Source organism: Peromyscus maniculatus, chromosome 15 (assembly GCF_049852395.1).
Source record: "Peromyscus maniculatus bairdii isolate BWxNUB_F1_BW_parent chromosome 15, HU_Pman_BW_mat_3.1, whole genome shotgun sequence".
Taxonomy (NCBI): domain Eukaryota; kingdom Metazoa; phylum Chordata; class Mammalia; order Rodentia; family Cricetidae; genus Peromyscus; species Peromyscus maniculatus.
Window position 1 is genome coordinate 26942578 of NC_134866.1, and position 19453 is coordinate 26962030.

General features: G+C 45.7%; 1 protein-coding gene across 3 annotated transcripts in view; it reads right to left on the reverse strand.

Moving 5' to 3' along the window:
• Mtmr12 (myotubularin related protein 12) overlaps positions 1-19453 on the reverse strand; it is a 78133-nt gene that overhangs the window by 32996 nt on the left and 25684 nt on the right. Inside the window, exons 2-6 of one of the 3 annotated variants that reach the window (XM_042261402.2) lie at positions 12479-12539; positions 10518-10663; positions 9505-9577; positions 6934-7064; positions 5461-5551 (exon numbers count right to left, since the gene is read on the reverse strand). In XM_042261402.2, the coding sequence (XP_042117336.2) occupies positions 5461-5551; positions 6934-7064; positions 9505-9577; positions 10518-10663; positions 12479-12539 (502 nt within the window). The remainder of the gene's footprint in view (positions 1-5460; positions 5552-6933; positions 7065-9504; positions 9578-10517; positions 10664-12478; positions 12540-19453) is intronic. The other 2 variants (XM_076551736.1, XM_076551735.1) reach the window with 2 other exon arrangements.

Consider the following 19453-nt stretch of genomic DNA (forward strand, 5'->3'; position numbering starts at 1 on the left):
ACCTGTTTTTAACATTGGTTTTTTTTTTTTTTTTTTTTAAACCAGGATCTATGGAAGAAATCTAACTCGTAAAACTGAAGTGTAATTTTTCAAATATGAACCAAAATTTGCTTATATATAGTTAGTCAACACTGCCAAAGCTGTACACCAGCACCCAGGCCGGAATCAGAATTATTATGAAATATTTGATTGCACTGTGAAACTCCAAGACTGTGTTAATAAAATTAACTTTGGATTGGGGGGTGGAGTCAGCGACTAGTTGACAAGAATTAAGCATAGAGAGGATGGAGGAGCCAGGAATACAGATAGAGACACACAGGAAAGAGTAGGGAGGGACAGAGAGTATCTTTTTGGTTTGGGACCAGGAAAGATGTTCTCTTGCTGGTCTCCAGCCAAAAAGGAAGGCCAGCTGGTTGCTTCTCAACTTCTCTTATCTAGCAGGTTTTCACCCCAACATTTGACTCCTGAGTCTTTACTGGTAAATAGAACAATAGAGACTTAGTTAAAACCTACATTTGGCGGCCACGGCCTAGATGGTGCTGGTGGGACCATAAGTCTGAGCATGCAGGTCTGACTGACAGGGTGCTGACTATGGGACCACAGGGCACAGATGGTAGTTAAAATATCAGTAGATTCAGGTGAGGCCGCTAAACCAACAAAAAAACACTCCAGAATAAAAAGAGGCAGAGTTTCTAAAAATAGAGATGATTATTTTTCAAGTATGAGCCTAACAGATGTTTATATAAACTGTAGTAATCAACAAAAAAGCCATGTTTAATGCCTACCATACTGTTACAACATTATAGCTACAATATAAAGAGCTGTCTGTAACAAAGATGAACTAGAGGGACAAATTTCCTGTCTGCCTTGGTAATACTAATGTGAACTATAATTCTCATGCATAGCCCACCATGAGTAATAGGTACCTTTCCTTTGCTTCTTTTGAACAAGGTCTCTGTATGTAGGCCTTGCTGGCCTGCAACCTGGTACCTAAATCAGGCGGCACTGAACTCACAGAGATCCACCTGCCTTTGCCTCCAAGTACTGGGTACAGGTGTGTGCACCACCCCCAAATAACAGGCACTTTCACTCTCAACTAGCTCTCATTTAATGACTGCATCCTATATGTCATGAATTTAATGCTTACTAATCTTCACAGGAGAGGCATTAACACTGCTGTTTTCAAAATGAGAAAACACGAACACAGGAGGCATTTAGAAGCCTAAATAGACATCACCAAGGAAGACCTTCTCTACAGCATATTATAGTCCAGATGTCAGAAATGAACAAGCAGAAGATAGGGAGCTGGCTCAGTGGATAAAGCGCTTGGCAGACCAGTGTGAGGGCCTGAGCTCAGATCTCCTGAACCTACTTACAAGCTGGGTTGGGTGTAGTGGCCCCTGCCTTTAGTCCCAGCAGAGGCAGGGAGATCTTCGTGAGTTTGAGGCCAGCTTGATCTCCACAAACAGCAATGACTACATATAGAGCCCTGTCTCAAAAAACAAAAAACAACAACAATAACAACAAAAATCTAGGCACAGCAGCAAACATCTGTAACCCCAGCACTGACGGAAAGCAGGCTACCAAAGACAGGTGAATTCTTGAAGCTCATTAGCCAGTTGGTTCAGCCAATGAGCTCTAGGTTCAGTGAGAAACACTGTCTCAAAAAAAAAGTGGAGATGAACTGTGGAAGATACCCAATAATAACCCCTGGCAGAGACATGTATGTAACACACACACCTACATGAACATGTACATACAGAACACCCACACACAAAATCCACACAATAACCAACAAAAACAGAAAAAACAAACAAACAAAGAAACAAAAAATTCCAACCAGATAGTCTCAACATCTGATAGGTTTAAAACAGGATTATCCATTAGTCTGAGGCTGCCTTGGGCTACACAGTGAGTTCCAGGCCAGACCGGGTCTCAAAAATTTATACACAAAGACACAGAATAAAACATGATTAAAAACTCTAAAGGGAAAAGGCCAATTCACCTACAAAGGCCAGCAATCCAATTAACATCAGCAACCCTAAAATCCTGGAAAACATGGAACAATAATATACTTCAAGTCCTGAAAGTAAATAATTACCAACCTAAAGAGCTACAAAGAGCAAAGCTATCTTTTAGAAACGACAGAGAAATGAGGATATTTCAAGACAAGAATAAACTAAGGCAGTTCATGACCACACAGTCAGCACAAAGTCAAAATCATAATAGTACAGAAAAGAATAAATTTCCTAACAGTAAATACATGAACAAAAAACTAGAAAGGAAGCCATCACATCCAACACACTAATACTTACAGCAAAAAAGACCCACCAAACAGTAATCTACCCAACCAAAAACAAAAAGAGCAGCAGACTGGCTGAATATATTGAAACCCCAGCTCCAGGGACTGCAGAGGTGGCTTAGTGATCAAGAGCAAGTACTGTTCTCCAAAAGGATCCACATTTGGCTCTATCACCCATGTCGGATGGCTCACAAACACCTCTAACTCCAGCTCCAGAGAGACCTGTCACCCCTGCTCTCCTCAGGCAACACCCACAAAGAATCGTATAATTTAAAATAATGAAAAATAACAGATCCAACCATCTACTACCTCCAGGAGACATTCGCTGGCCTAGACTGAAAGTGAAAGGATGGAAGTCAATCTAACAACAAACAGAAGTCCAAAGCAAGCTGGGGTAACCTCCTGTGATCTGAGAAAGTACACTAGAAACCACGGTAGGAACAGATAAGGAAGGCCACTACATAGTGAGAAAGGGAACAACTCATCAAGAAGACATAAAAACAGCCAACTTACATGTGCCGAATATTAGAGCCGGGCCCACAGCAAGCACTCAACAGATGTATATAAAATGGGTGGTTGTCGACGTCCAAAAGCTTTCTACATCTGCGCTCTTAGACAAGCCAACCAGACATCTCTGACAAGGAGCAGGGTCACTAAGCATCCACTCCATGTGGAGAGGAAGGGGCAGAGCACACACACTAAGGGGAGAGCAGTGCACGAAGAAGACAAACACGGAAAGCACGTCCGTGCTGGACACTGTCTGCTTGTTGTAAATGACATTTACTCATGTGTGCTGCTGTATGTGCACACACACACAAATGTGGAGCTACAGCAGAGCTCAGAGGACTCAGAAGGTTTTCTCCTGCCATGTGGATCCTGTGACTCAACTCAGGCCACAGGGTCTTTACCTGATGAGCATCTCGGCCTTCTTCTCAACAAACTGGCAAACACTCAGAACTGTAAATAACATCCATTCCTCCCATCGCCCTCCCCCCCCCACACATACACACAGGGTGTCACTCTGTGTGCACTGGTAATCCTGGCATGTTTTCTTTTATCAAGCCAGACTACTAGAGTGCTTTTGGGTTTTTTGTTTTTTCCCCCCAGAGCTGAGGACTGAACCCAGGGCCTTGTGCTTGCTAGGCAAGTGCTCTACCACTGAGCTAAATCCCCAACCCCAAATATTTTCTTCTTCTTCTTCTTCTTCTTCTTCTTCTTCTTCTTCTTCTTCTTCTTCTTCTTCTTCTTCTTCTTCTTCTTCTTCTTCTTCTTCTTCTTCTCTTTTTTTTTTTTGATTTTTCGAGACAGGGTTTCTCTGTGTAGCTTTGTGCATTTCCTGGAACTCACTCTGTAGCCCAGGCTCACCTTGAACTCACAGAGATCCACCTGCCTCTGCCTCCCGAGTGCTGGAATTAAAGGCGTGCGCCACCACCGAGTGCTTTTCTTATGAACAAATGCCTTGTGCCCACCAAACATCTATATATTATTCTCTCTTTATTTCCAACTTTAAATATATGGTATCCTCTAGAATCTTAAATAAACACAAGTATATTTATGTAGAAAAAAAGAACCCAAAGACAAATAGAGTTATTTTAAATTTTGTCTCAATTTTATTTTTCCAAAAGTTTTACCTTCCCAGGATAACATTGATTTTACCTTTTCTTAATTCATAAAAATTAAAGTCCAGGATGGAGAGATGACTCAGAGGTTAAGAACACCAACTATTCTTCTAGAGGTCCGGAGTTCAATTCCCAGCACCCACATGGTGGCTCACAACCATCTGTAATGAGATCTGGCACCCTCTTCTGTGTACATAATAAATAAATCAATCTTTAAAAACAATTCAAGTCCGCTTGTGTGTGTACACTCGCACACACACGTGGGCACCAGAGGTTGGCACTAGGTATATCCTTCTCCACTGCTCTCCAACTTACTGTTGAGGCAGTGCCCCTCCTGAACCTAGACCTCGCTCTCCTGGCTGGCCTGGCTGGCCAGAAAGCCCCCACAATCTGTTCCAGCCAGCAGTCCTGGGGCTCCAGACACGCACCGCTGCACCTGTCTTTTACACGGATGCCAGGAACTGAAACTCTTCATGCCTGCACAGCAGACATTCTTACCCACCACGCCATCTCTCTAGCCCCTGACTTGACTTTTCATAAGTAACCACACAAACAATTCATTGCAACGTGAAAGCAAACAGACCTAAAAGATCAGTTAAGCAAAGATCCCAAGAAAAGAAGAGTACTCCTGAATGAATCATTTATTAGATGCTTGCAACCAAATGCATGTTGTCATTCAGGGAGTGTCCTGGTTGGCTTTATGTCAACTTGACACAAGCTACATTCATCTGAAAAGAGGGAACCTCAATTGATAAAATGCCTCCCTAAGATGAGGCTGGAGGACATTTTCTTAATTAGTGATTGATGAGGGCAGGTCCAGCCCATGGTGGGTGGTGCCATCCCTAGGCTGGTGGTCCTGGGTTCTATAAGAGAGCAGGCTGAGCAAGGCACAGGAAGCAAGCCAGTAAACAGCTCTCTTCCATGGACGCTGCATCAGCTCCTGTCTTCATGTTCCTGCCCTGTTTGAGTTCCTGTCCTGACTTCCTTCAGTGATGGACTACGATTTGGAAGTGTAATAAAATAAACTCTTTCCTCCCCTGCTTGCTTTTGGTCATGGTGTTTCATCATAGCAATGGTAACCTAACTAAGACAGGGAGGATGCAGATACCTTGAGAGATTAGGCATTCCTGGAGGAAGCAGGTCCCTGCAGTGTGTCTGCCAAAGTTATGTCTGGTTTCTGTTTCCTTCTTCTTTTTCTATTTCCTGTCCCTCACCAGGAGGTGAACAGTCTTCAAGCTGTTCCACAAGCACATGGGCTAAGCCACCATGGAGTGAACCTCTTAAACAGTGAACCAAAAATAACCTGTCTTCCCTTTTCTGGCATGTATTTGGTCATAGTGATACAAACTCACTAAGATGGGGTTTCCCTTCCTGACTACAGGGGAGAAGAGAAAGGAACCTTCTGGGGCTGGGGACACTTGCTGGGAATCCCAGCATTCAGGAGACCAAGGCAGGAAGCTCCTGAGTTTGACAGACAAAACCAAAAGTGAATAGGAAGGATCCTGACTATTCAGCAACAATAGCTCCGAAGAGACTTACCTGTGCTGTGCACAGCAGCTGCATAGGAAAACAGAAACAGTCTTTTCAGCAGTTTAGGAGCTTGGGTGTGATGGATTATGCCACTGACAATCTAGAGAAGAAAGGACCAATGGAAACTGTCATGCTTCTCATAGATCAACGCTGAGAAAAGCAGGCACCAATTCTGTTCTCTATCACACTAACGGGCTCTGGGGACAACACAACCCTTGCTGAACTTGGATCTATGAGTAGGCTCTTGGAATAGTGCCAGAGCAACAGAATACTATTTTGTCATGCTTTCTAAGAGCTCTGAATTTCTAGGGAAAATTAAAACACAGTCTAATTTCCCCAAAACCAAGAGTTAAACATCTCAACTGCCCTATGAGGTCAGGTCCAAATATCCAACATGCCCAAGACTCACAATTGATAACAGAGAATAAGCAGTACACTTAGCCAACTCACTTGTGGCTCCTCTAGACAATGGAGGAATGGGGCCAGGCATGCAGCTCAGTTAGTAGTATGCTTGCCTGGCATGCACAAAGCCCTAGTAGCACATGCTTATAGTCCCAGCATTCAGGAGGTAGAGGGAGGAGGAGCAAAGCTTCAGGGTCATTCCTGGCTTCAGAGAGCGTTCAAGGCCAGCCTGGGCTACACAAGACCTTGTCTCAAAAGGAAAAAAAGAAAATCCATCACTGTACTCTCTATCTAATATGCTAATCAAAAGTATGTTTTGATAAATGACTAAAATAACTGTTCAAAAGGAAATGCTCTGTTTCCCAGGGAATTTTCTCTATCTACAGCTTTCTCTGCCTGCTCAGAAGAGATACTACAATTACACTTACTATTCTAACTGAACTACCATACTATCTCAAAGAAAATTAAGGCACTACCCATACATAGCGTGCATAATTCATTGCACACAACACAGTATAAGCAGACTGGCTTCTTGTGGGCCTTCCCTAATGTGAGCACCATGAAAGGGGCAAGTTTGAGACCTTCCCTGTCGCAGCAAGAAAAACCTTGGAAATTATAATCAATCACAGCAAACTGGTACAGCCATTTCCTGACCGCAACTTGATGTGTCCACCAGGAAATGATACTTAATCTTTACAGGTGCACCTAGTGACCCGACTTTGCTCACGGAACAACTGCTGTTTCGTAGAGGGAAACACACAGATTCTCAGGAGTTGGAAGTCAGCACTCATGTGAGACAGACTGTAGAGGAAGGGCCAGCCTTAGCTGTCTTTTCCTCCCCATTCCCCAGCAGACCCTGACCTCACTCACCACCTCCCCGTCCCCCTTTAGTAGTTCTAGGTAACCAGCACTACGGTGCTTGTCCCAACTATCTCCCACACACTAATCCAAGAATGATATTACAGCTTCATCTTCAGAGTGAAAGGCTCCCTTCCACCTCTAGGCAATATAAGCAAAACCTACAGTCAGTGGGGGAAACCCTGATGGGAAATAAACCTAAAAACACATGCAGCTAGTTACCCTTTTGACTTCCTCTTCCTTTGTGTACCTCAGACAAAAGTGTAGCACCCGCAGGTCTTTGCAGTGGATAACAAGCTTCTCGGGGTATTTCTTCAGTTGTCCAAACAGAGGTTTCTTTTTCTCATCAAACACTACAGACCAACGATGAAATCATGAGTAGAAATGAATGTTACATGGCAACAAATTAAGGCTAAAGGAACAGGTAGACTGTTAGCTTCCAAGGACAGGAGTCCCTCCCAGAAGTATTCTTTTTTGTTTTTGTTTTTTTGTGACTGTTCTTTGTTTGTTTGTTTTGGAATTTTCAAGACAGGGTTTCTCTGGGTAATTCTGGCTGTTCTGGATCTAAGTTTTTAGATTAGACTGGCCTTGAACTCTGAGATCCACCTGCCTCTGCCTCTAAGGTGCTGGGATTAAAGGTGTGTGCCACCACTTCGGGCTTCTAGCAGGATTCTTTATTCCTCAGGAATAAGCCTGAGACTCAAATGGACAGAGCAGACTCTAACAGCCTGAAGAAAGCACAGCTCTGATGGGCCTGAGAAACAGTAGCTATGTGGTGATATATTGTATGCTCTTATAAACTTTGGCTGAAGATCAGAGAAAAGAACAAGCCACTAGATTAACTATAGATGCCAGGGGGTAGTGACACACACCTTTAATCCTAGCACTCGGGAGGCAGAGATCTGTCTGGATCTCTGTGAGTTCAAAACCACCCTAGACTACATGAGATTGACTCAGTCTAGGAGAGAAACAGAGCCAGGCATGGTGACACACATCTTTAATCCCAGGACTTGAGATCTCATGCCTTTGCTTGGGAAACACACACACACACACACACACACACACACACACACACACACACACACACCCCTTTAATCCCAGGAAGTAATAGGTGGGTGGGGAAAAGTAATAAGGCTCAGGAGACAGGAACTGAAGCTTTTCAGGCTGAGAAGTCCTAGAGGTAAGACGAGGCAGTGGCTTGTTCCTTTGTCTCTCTGATCTTTAGGGAAATTTTATTAGGGTACACACAGCTATGAGCACTTCCTGCTCTTCCAAAAGACCAGAGTTCAGTTCCTAGCATCCATGTCAGGCAGTTCACAACTGCCTGTAACTCCAGCTCCAGGGAACTGGATACCCTCTTCTGACCTCTGCTCCCACACGCACACACCCACTAATAAACCTTGGGTCCAGGGAGATAGCTCAGTGGTTAAGAGCACTTGCTGCTCTTGCAGAAGAGAGGGTTGCTTTCCAGAACAAACATGAAAGGGAGGCTCACAACCATTTGAAACCCCAGTTCCAGGAGACCCAACACCCTCTTTGGCCTCCTCAGGCACAGGCATGCATGTGGTGCACACACATACACATAGACACACACACACACACACACACACACACACACACACACACATGTGCACGCACACACACATAGGCAAACACTCATACATATAAAACTTAAAAATAAATAAATACTTAAAAAGGAAAAGCTGCCCAACTGCAAAAGTTGAGCTCATAAAGGATGGAAGGGAGAGTGTTGGGGATACAGTTTCCTGCTGGCCAACATTTATGACTAGAGTCTCTCTAAACATTTCCACCCCTGCTCCAGAGCCTGGACTCACTCAGCACCTACTGGGGTTGAGAATACCATAGGTGGCTGAACAATTTCTGAAAACATCCAACAGAAAACAGTGCGGGGTTTGGAAGGGCAATCTTATTAAGTCAGCAGAAAAGATATCCTAATATACAATCAAGTTTTTTTTTAGACAAGGTTTCTGTTCTGGAACTCACTTTATAGACCAGGCTAGCTTCAAACTCAGAGATCCACCTACCTCTGCCTTCTGGGATTGAAGGTGTGCACCATCACACCCAGCTCAAGTTTTTCTTTTCTTTTTCTTTAAGTTTTCCTTGTGTGTACTCACTGAACATGATACTATGTTTTCTAAGGGCACTGTCATACAAGCATTTAATGTGTGTCAAGCATATGCCCATTACCCGCATACAGTGAACCTTAACTGATCAACATCCAACTCAGAATAGGCTGGTGTGAGGATGAGGAAGAACAGGCTTCCGGCTAGGTGTGGTGCCCTGCACCTGACAACTCAGACTCAACTCAGGAGCCAGAGCCAGAGGCAAGAAGATAGCAAGTTTGAGGCTGGTGGGCTACATTAAAACAAGCAAGCAAACAAACAAACAAACAAACAAAAACTGTCTCCCCAACCCCCGCCCACCAGAAAAGGAGGTGAGTCGGTGAGTAGAGGGCTTGCCACTGAGCCTGGTGACCTGGGTTTGACCCCAGGACCCACAGGTGGAAGGAAGCTCCTGCATGTTGCCCTCTGACCCCCACGTGCACACTCACACAAATCTTAAAAGAACGAGATAGAGAAGAGGATCCCAGCCCAGCGTGGTTTACTTCAATCCAAGGAAGCCTGGGTAAGCTACTCTGTGCTGCACTTACCCTTCACAGAGCTGCTTTACACACGGTAACTTAACTAACACAGTTAAACAGGCCGTACGGATATCATCATTATTGCTATATATTCTGAGGCAGGCAGAGTAACAAGGGAAGGAGACACTCACCTCCATAAATCTGATCCACACAGTGAAGTGGAACATCATTTGCTCCCACAATCTTATTCTTAAACTGAGTTTCCTAAAAAGAAACAAACAAACAAACAAAAATCAAAAGAAATAACAGTGACTCCTTTCAATAAACTCAGATGTTCACAGCAAAGCAAATCACTGTTCTCCACTGTACACTGAGAGAGACATCTCCCCATGCTCCCAAGAAAGGGATGCTGCAGTACTGTGAGAAAATCTCCTGAGCACCAGCTGATTCAATCCAGGGAGAACGTGCCACTTCTGGGCTGCCCCGAGGAAACCCACTCACTGTGCACTCCAACTCAAGTGCAGACGTAAGAGTTAGTCCTGCACCCAAGTGCAGACAGGCGGAGACAAGCTACCTGGGCGGCTTTGAGAAGCACTGTGAGAGGCAAGTGTTTGGCAAAGCTGTCTTTGCTCAGCTCTAGGAGCCAAGCCCTGCAGTGGAGAGCGGTGCAGGGGCCAGCCTGAGAGGAGCACCAGTCCTGCTTTATGCAAAGCAAAGGGGTCCAGGGCAGCTGGCAGACGGGGGTCAGGCGGGGCCCGTGGGGTTCCCACCGGGTGTCGTGCCCTCCTCCACTGCTCACTCCTAAGTAGTCACAAGTCTCACAACAACACTGCAACTAGGTTCGGATCAAACAGAAACAACCTCAGAGCCCAGTTCCCGAATCTGTGAAAGAGCTTAGCAGAGGGAACCGTGAGGAACCGGACATGGTGGGAGAGGTTGGTCCAACAAGTGACTCATGCCGTGCTGAATTCAGAAGCAATCGGGGAAAGTTGATGATGTCAGCTCGGAAGGGCCAAAGCAAGCTTGAAGCACAGGTGGGGATTTCTGGAGGTCCTCCTGGTGGCGTGAGCCCGTGCAGGGCAAGAGCAGACCGCTAACGGGAGAGGCTGGCCTCTGCTTGTGTGGGGGAGGGGAAAGGCGGCAGGGGCCGCACCGGATCCCGGGGCGCTTCCCCTAGCACTCGGCAAGCGCAGTTCATACGTACCCCACCGTTGTCCAAGGTGGAGTGGTCATCCCCCAAGAAGGCGATCTTGAAGTCGGTGCAGACCAGTCTCCCGTAGACGCCACTCAGACAGGAGTCTTCCTGGACATACTTCATGACTATGCTGGCTTCACAGAGCAGTTGTTCACCTGATGGGACACAGGGACTCTCCTCAGAGGCCTCGGGAACACACGGAAGCGTGAGCACCAAGTTTTCTCACGCTGTCCAGCAGGAGGGGCAGGGACTGCACACGGAGGAGCAGAGGGAAGCCGAGGGAAGCAGAGCAGGAGAACCAAATGGCCCAGACACACTTCATGCGGGGTTTCTCTGACTTCTCACAAGCTCAAGCCTCTTCTCTCTCCTTGCTTGGAGACAGGGTCTCACTAGATTACACAGTCTGGCTTTGAGTTCACTGTGTAGCCTGAGCTGGCTGCCTTGACTCATAGTAATCCCCCTGCCTCAGCCTCCCAAGTGCTGGGATGAGAGCTGTGTCTCCTTCACCTGCCTTTCAGCTGCCTTCTCTAGTGTAGATCTTGGTGTTTTTATTACTCTGACAGTAGGTGTCCCACGGTACTAGAAGTGGAGCAAAGGCGGGCGGGCGGGCGGGCAGGCCGCAGGGCCCGGATTCGGACTCGGCCCCTTTTTCTGTGTAAGCCAGGGCTTCTGGGCAGCTTCCTCAGATGACAGAAGCGCTGGCTCACGTTGGAGGATGAGAGGGAAAAGGAGGTCATGAGGTGAGGGGACACAGTCCCTCTTTCTTAGTTCAAAGCATTTCCTCTCGAGTGCCACCCCACCCCACCCCACTCCATCTGCAGGCACCCGCCCACACTAGAAGCTATACTTCCTGAAGACAGACCCCATAGCCCAAAAGCACTAGGGTGGAACCAGGTGAGCCTCTGCTCCCCAGAAGCAGAGAAAACCTGCTAGTGTCTGGGGGAGGACAAGAAGAGACGGACACATAGGAAACAAGAGTTAATTTTGCAACAACAACAGAGGGATTTTCTTGTCATCTGACAGATAACCGTCTTCCCTAAGGCCTCCCTCTGGCTTTCTTCACCTCTGAATTCACTTGTTGGTTAAAAATTCATTTGATCTAGTTTTTAATCCCAGCACTTGGGAGGCAGAGGCAGGCAGATCTTTGAGGTCAGCCTGGTCTACAAAGTGATTTCCAGGACAGCCAGGGTTTCACAGAGAAACCCTGTCTTGGGGTGGGGTGGGGAAGGGGTAATAAAAAGTCAGGCATCCTTGTTACAGGAAAACCCACATTACAAGGAAAACAAAAACCCTTTGAAAACTCGACACAGCCTGCATATCTGTGAGCCCAGGGCTCGGGAGAGGCAGCAGAAGGTCACAAACCCAGCCAGCCTGAGCTGTGTGAAACCCAGTTTCAAAATCAACAAAACACTTAAAAAGAAAAGGATTTTTATGGAGTTGGCAACATTCTCCACATAAGAGGGAGATATGCCACCAAGAGGTCTCTGTTCTTGAACTCAGAAGTGATATACCAGCAGACAGACGGGTGAGGCTCCCACCACCAGCCCTGAAGGCCCAGGCAGCTGTGAGATCTGAGAGCAACTATGGACAGAAGCATCACAAGTACATGCAGACTATGGGATTCTTCCAGGGACTAGGTTTTCTTAACTGGAGACCAGAAATACTGGACAAAGCCAAGTAGGACACCCTCAGAAAGGCTTCACTGACTTGTGAAAGAAGTGAAATAAATTTCCCATTTATTCCCATCAGGTTGGAGGAAAGGGAAACAAAGAAAATTCCTTCCAAATGTTGTAACACCCTGAGCCAGGTGTGTAGTTACTGAAGACCTTGACATCTTTATTATGATACATCATCACTGTTATGTGCCAGAGGATGAGAACAAAAGAGTTTATAATAGCAACACTAGGGATGACGTAACCTATCTTTGGCCTTGAGCTGAGTGTCAGATATGATGCTAACATGACCGTTACCTGGCAACAAGTGAAGAGTGACTTCCTTCTGTGTTACTTCCTTTTCAGTTGTGTGAATTTCCTAAAAATAAATAAATAAACAAATAAATACAAAAGCAAAAGGTCACGATTTTCATTTATTAAGGGCCCAAAATAACAATAAAGGCACGCTTTTAGAATGCACATTAAATTACCACCTATGCTCAGGACGTTTACGTTGATTTAATAAGCTATTGTTATTACATTTATTTACTGTGTATGTACAGACATGCAAGCACAGGCACGTGCCACTGTGTGTATGGGGGGGGGGGTGTCAGAGAACAAGTGGTAGGAGCTGGATTTCTCCTCCTACCATGGAAGGGCTCAAACAAGTACACTTTCCACTGAACTACCTCACCTCCTTTCACAAGCTATTCTTAAATGCACATTAGGGAGCTGGAGCTGTTGCCTACCATGCATAAACCCCAGCACGAAAAACAAAAGCAGGATGTAGAGAGGACTCCTTCAGTCAAGCACTTGCTGCATGAGCATATGGGGACCTAAACTTGGCACAGCAGCATGCACCTGCAATCCCAACACTGGGAAAGCAGAGACAGGGGATCCCGGAGGCTCACTGGCTAGCTAGTCTAGCCAAACAGACTGAGTGAGAGACTGTCTCAAAAATAACACGGAGGGCAACTAAAGAAGACACCCAATATCAACTTGTGGCCTCCATAAGCACACACATGCACATGTACCTGCATATATGTATACATATACAAACAGGATGTGGCAGAACATGACGGTAAAAACAGCAAAGAGGTGGGGGCAGAGAGATCAAGAAGTTCAAGGTCATTCCTGGCTATATAGCAAATATGAGGCCAGGTTGGGCTAAATGAGACTGCCTTTAAAAAACAACAACAACAACAAAAACAGATCTGGGTGGTGGTGGCACACATCTTAATCCCAGCACTCAGAAGGCAGAGGCAGGCAGATAGATCTCTTTGAGTTCAAGGCTAGCCTAGGCTACAGAGTGAGTTCCAGGACAGGTTCCAAAGCTACACAGAGAAACCGTCTAAAAAAACCAAAATAAATAAATAAATAAATAGATAGATAGACAGATAGATAAATAATAAAGATATCTTTTAAATAAAAGTGGACAGAAAATTCCAGTAAGTTTTAGTGATAGTCAGTGTATTAAATTAGATTTTAGAATTTATATCTATTACTTATCTCGAACAGAAAGGCAGAGGTAGGCATCCCTTGTATGAAGGAACAAGTTAAAAATGACATCCAGGCAAAGAAACATAACTCAGACACAGATTCAGGAAGAAAAAGGAGACATGTCAGAGAATAAGCTCCTCTCTCTCCAAAGAAAACCAAGGGTTAAAAGCAACAGATACTGAGTCATCTTAGGGGAAAAAAGTCTAGTCTATCTCTAAAAGGCAAACAGAGGAACACAGGACAGTATGTAGTCAGTACAGATGAAATATCTGTAACAGACAGACAGAGGACACAGGACAGTATGTAGTCAGTACAGACGAAATATCTATAACAGACAGACAGAGGACACAGGACAGTAGGTAGTCAGTGCAGATGAAATATCTATAACAGACAGAGGACACAGGACAGTATGTAGTCAGTGTAGACAAAATATCTATAACAGACAGAGGACACAGGACAGTATGTAGTCAGTACAGACGAAATATCTATAACAGACAGAGGACACCAGACAGTATGTAGTCAGTGCAGATGAAATATCTATAACAGACAGAGGACACAGGACAGTGTGTAGTCAGTACAGATGAAATATCTATAACAGACAGAGGACACAGGACAGTATGTAGTCAGTGTAGACAAAATATCTATAACAGACAGAGGACACAGGACAGTGTGTAGTCAGTGCAGATGAAATATCTATAACAGACAGAGGACACAGGACAGTATGTAGTCAGTGTAGACAAAATATCTATAACAGACAGAGGACACAGGACAGTGTGTAGTCAGTACAGATGAAATATCTATAACAGACAGAGGACACAGGACAGTATGTAGTCAGTGCAGATGAAATATCTATAACAGACAGAGGACACAGGACAGTATGTAGTCAGTGCAGATGAAATATCTGTAACAGACAGAGGGCACAGGACAGTATGTAGTCAGTGTAGACAAAATATCTATAACAGACAGAGGACACAGGACAGTGTGTAGTCAGTACAGATGAAATATCTATAACAGACAGAGGACACAGGACAGTATGTAGTCAGTGCAGATGAAATATCTGTAACAGACAGAGGACACAGGACAGTATGTAGTCAGTGCAGACAAAATATCTGTAACAGACAGAGGACACAGGACAGTATGTAGTCAGTGCAGACAAAATATCTGTAACAGACAGAGGACACAGGACAGTATATAGCCTGTACAGATCCAACTACTCTATGTAGCACACTAAGTTAGGACTCAGTGAAGACACCTGCAATATCCACTGTCCACTCCAAGTGACTTAAAACCACAAGATGTTGCCCTGAGTTGCAATCACTTCTACTGGAAAATCAAGGCCTGGCTCAATGTCGGTTTCTCAATATCTATCCTCATGTCCCTCTATTTTGTGTTCAGCATTTATTGGATATTCAAGGATAATTTGTAAAATTGAATGAGTGATGCTTGCTCCTTTGCTAAGTAGTGACTTAGTACAAACACTTGTTAACATGACAGGAGACTAAGCTTCCTAGTGAAGTCAGCCAAGTCATCTAAGAAGTATTCCTACCAAAACACCTAACCTCAAACACACCTGGAATCCAAGGCTCGAGAGGCAGAGATTGTATGTTCGAACAGCATGAGCTACACAAGGAAGTCTAGGTCAGCCTGGGATATGGAGTGAGACCCAGCCAAGGGCAGATGGATAGAAGAAGGAAGCAGGGAAGGAGGGAAGGAAAAGGGCAGGCTGGTGGTGCAAGCCTGTGACCCCAGTCAGCATTAGGCCCCAGCACACCTAAACAGTGTAAAGAGGCTGGGCTTCCAGTATAGTTCAGTGGTAGAGCACTTCCCTAGCATAGGAGGTCCCAGGTTCAATCCCTAATACAACAGAAAACAAAACAAAAACAGGATAGAGAAACACAGTAAATGATGCCATGGGGATGATGTAGTCAGTCAATCCCTGACTGGAAAATGCTAAAAGACACAACAGTTTTGTCAGCAAATGAACTGGGTTCATTTCATTTCACTTAGGTAAAAGGCTATGGGTAGAGTAAGGATTGACTGTGTTCATTCAGACTAAATCATGGCATCAGAATAAACGTGGGTGTGGCCGAGGCAGTTGGAGGGCAGTCAGCTGCCGCAAAGATGAGACAGAGTGTCTTTGCTTCCCTAGAGAATCCTTTCAAGATAGCCTATTTTTTTATGTGAACAGGATTTCTATCCAGGAGATACCACAAATCCGGGAACAGGCTTCTCAAACTTGGGGTGTGCTAGGGAGTCTGGGGAGCCTGTCAGGGGAGCTGAGTCTGATGCAATCTTCTGGAGGTTGAATGAGCTATCCGTGTACACGTACAAGTGAGTGTTTGGTAATTTAGGAATTTTTACTTAGAGTTTTCATTCTCTGTCACAGGCGAATAAACACATGAAAGCATGATTAATCCTGTCAGGTTCTATCATCCTTCTCTGAAGAGAAAGCAAAGGGAATCACTAAATCCTATCAGCTGATGAAAACTGTGGCATCCGTCAACTAGTGCTTAGAATGCACTCCAAACACCTCGGCCAGCTGGGGCGAGGACTATGCTGTTCTTACATCAGAAGACGTAGCCTGTCTTTTTCAAAACATACTGTGCAGCCCAGGTTGGCCTTGAACTCAGGATTCTCTTGCCTCAGCCCCCTGAGTGCAGGGATGACTGGTGTCCACCTCTATGCAAGGTGTGAAATTCTTGCTCTAAATTCCAGAGACGAAGTAACTCAGAGAAGCCTCTAGAATACTGTCCAATCGCAATCTCCCTTCTTCCCCGGACCACCGTTCCCAGTGCCCAGCTTCTGGGAAGGACCCGCTTCTCCCAGTTACTGCAATGGGAACCAACAGGAAGAAGGGCTTTACAAACACAGGCTAATCACTCTCTCCTATTAACTTCTCGGAAAGGCTCAAAGCTGCTAATCTAGCTGGCTGCGTCAACTGCAGCCTTGAAAAATAGGCCACAGCATGGTGATGCAGAGGGAGCCGGCCGTTCTGCAGACAGTGAAACACACGAAAAGGCTAGGGCGGACAGGGGAGATACGAATATGGCTCTCAGAAGCTGACCGCTCTTTGAGTCACACCTGTGTCACGACGACCACTGCCCTTGTTGACATACATGTGTCACAGTGGAGTTCTGTTTACGGTCAAAGATGCTGACTGGTGAGTTTCCTGACAATGGAAATCAGAGATGACTAGAGTCATATCACCCAACACATCATGTTACACTATTCCTTAGAGCCACAGGATAAGGATCTAATGTCACAGCCACCACCTCACGAGACTGGCAGGGAAGAGTCCCAAGCAGCTCTACAGCTTCAAATACATGAGGTTCAGGAGGGCTGAGGATAAGGGGCCTCTAGCCAGGAAAGCCCTCACAGGACTTGACATTATTCTGCTGGTATTGATGCTGCTTGAATGGCTTTCCTCGGGGCCACCACACTCCCATCACGACTGAATGTAGACAGGTACATCCACTCTCCTGCCCCAACACACGCCAGGCAGAAAACGACTTAAAAAACTTCAAACTCCATAGGTGTGTGTGGGGGGGGGGGGGCGTTTACCCACCAACCCCACAGCTCCCCAGAGTTTTCTTGAGTGTGAGCAGCAGGAAATATTAGATAGAAGGATTTAATGTGGAGAATATTGCAGAGATAAACAGATAGAAAATAGAAAATAAAGGATAGCCTCGAGAGGGCCTGGAACCTATTCCAATGGGCCCCGACTGTCTCTGGCCCAGGGTTTTTATAGAGACGCCAAGGGGTGGAGCAAAAGACCTCCTCCCCCAGCACAGCCAAGTGCAGACCATCTCAGACACCTGCACTCAGGCCCATGGTCCTGATCATCCTCTATGCGGACCTGCTGGGTAAAGCCACAAGGAACCCGAGAATGGGCTCCCACTGGTGTGGTGGTGTTCCACAGGTAATCCCAGCATTCAGAGGCTGAGGCAGGAGGATCATCAGTTTGATGCCAGCCTGGACAAACAAAAGCAAGATAATAAAAATCTTAAAACTTAAGAAAGACTGGAGAGCTAGCCACCTGCTTGTAAGCATAAAACCTGAGCTCAATCCCTAGGAAATATTAAAAGGTTAGGTGTCGTGAGGAGTTAAGGCAACGAGACCTTCATTAGTCAGCCAGGTTAGCCTCAGGCCAGTGAGAGCCCTTATCCCAAACACAGAGTGGATGGTACCTCAGAAATGACACAGAAACTGACTTATGGCCTCTACAGACAGAATACTTAAAAATCCCACGTTGTTCTTAACCCTGTCGTTTCCAAACTAAGTCCTATATGTACACATATATACACAGACACATACATACACTTTAATTTTTTCTTAAAGGAGAATATGCTATACTTCCTAAGGTAGATGAAATGTGTAAGTACACAGGAAGGTCTGTTTCTGAGATTGGAGGGATTTTAGTCGAGACTTGTTGCAACAAAGGTCTTTTATGGAAGACAGGTCATTTAAATGAATCCTTGACAGTGCTGGACCCAGGCACCAAAGGAAAAACGAGCGCATGCAGTCCAGCCTGGAAGACAGTACCAAGCCCCTGTACAGCACACTGTGAAGGATGCTCACATCAGGCCCTGATACAGAGCTGTGGGAGCCTGAAAGGCACCGAACGGCAGGGAGACCAACAGAGAAGGAGGTAGAGAAGATCCTGTCCTCCTCGGAAATGACAAATGAAGAGCATACGCAGACAGACAAGGTCTGTCATGCAGAGAAGGTACAAACGGTGGTGGCAGCGGCGGCTGACACCGTGAGAGGTGAGAAAGAGGCTGCGGCTGGGCGGCTTACGGGGATTTGTGTACCATCCTAAGGGATCTGGGCTTTATCCCATGGACAGCAAGAGACGGAAGTACAGGAGTAAAGTGAGCACACAGTATTTCCTCTCTCCAGTAAAGGCAGGGGAGGGGCTTGGACTTGCCTCTACTGGATGTGCCTCCTCATGCTCCAGGAGCCCTCGCCTTCTTGTGGGAAAGAGTGGGGGGTGGGGTGGGAGGGGGAGACTGGGGGGGGGCGGGAGGGAAGAGGGCGATCTTTGATTGGTGTGTAAAATGAATGGAAAAATTGTTCTTAATGATGACAGAAAAGCAAAGCACAGGGCTGAATCAGGAGCATGAATGCATTGCAGCTGGTCAGGACAAGTGTCCCACTCTCAGAAAAGGGTCCAAAGGGATGGGATGAAGAGCTGTACGGCCTGCCTTGTGACATCAGTATCAAGGGAGCCTGTTCAAGGGTCGAGTCATGTCACGGAGGTCAGCCTGAGTATCTATATCCGGAAAGGGGGTGGGGTGCTTTGGCTGAAAAGGAAAGGCTGGGGTACAGCTCAGTGGTAGGCCTCACTGAACAAGAGACCTGAGTTCAAGGCCCAGCAATTAAAACAAAGAAACAAGGGAGGGAAGAGGGGGGAAAAGGAACTGAAAAGACCCCAGAGGAAGACCCTCTGCCTCCTCCATTCAGAACACAGGTCACAGCTAAGAGGGTGTTCAGAGAATGAATGCCATCAACCATGCAGAGTACTTTCTGGAGTGAAAGGAAGAGGCTGTGTTTAGTACGGCCTCTGGATTTAAAAGCACGGACTTCTTCCCTGGAATAATTAAAATACCTTTTAATGTTGGTACCAAGCGGCTAATTGAAAATCAATCTTGTTTCAATCTTGGGAAAACCCAAAAGCAACAAAGTCACCCAGGAGCCACATACTTTTACAAAGCAGTTGGTGATTTCAACATCAGAAGAGCCAGCTGAAAAGCCAACAGATGGATTCCTAACCTGCTCAACTTCCTACCGAAA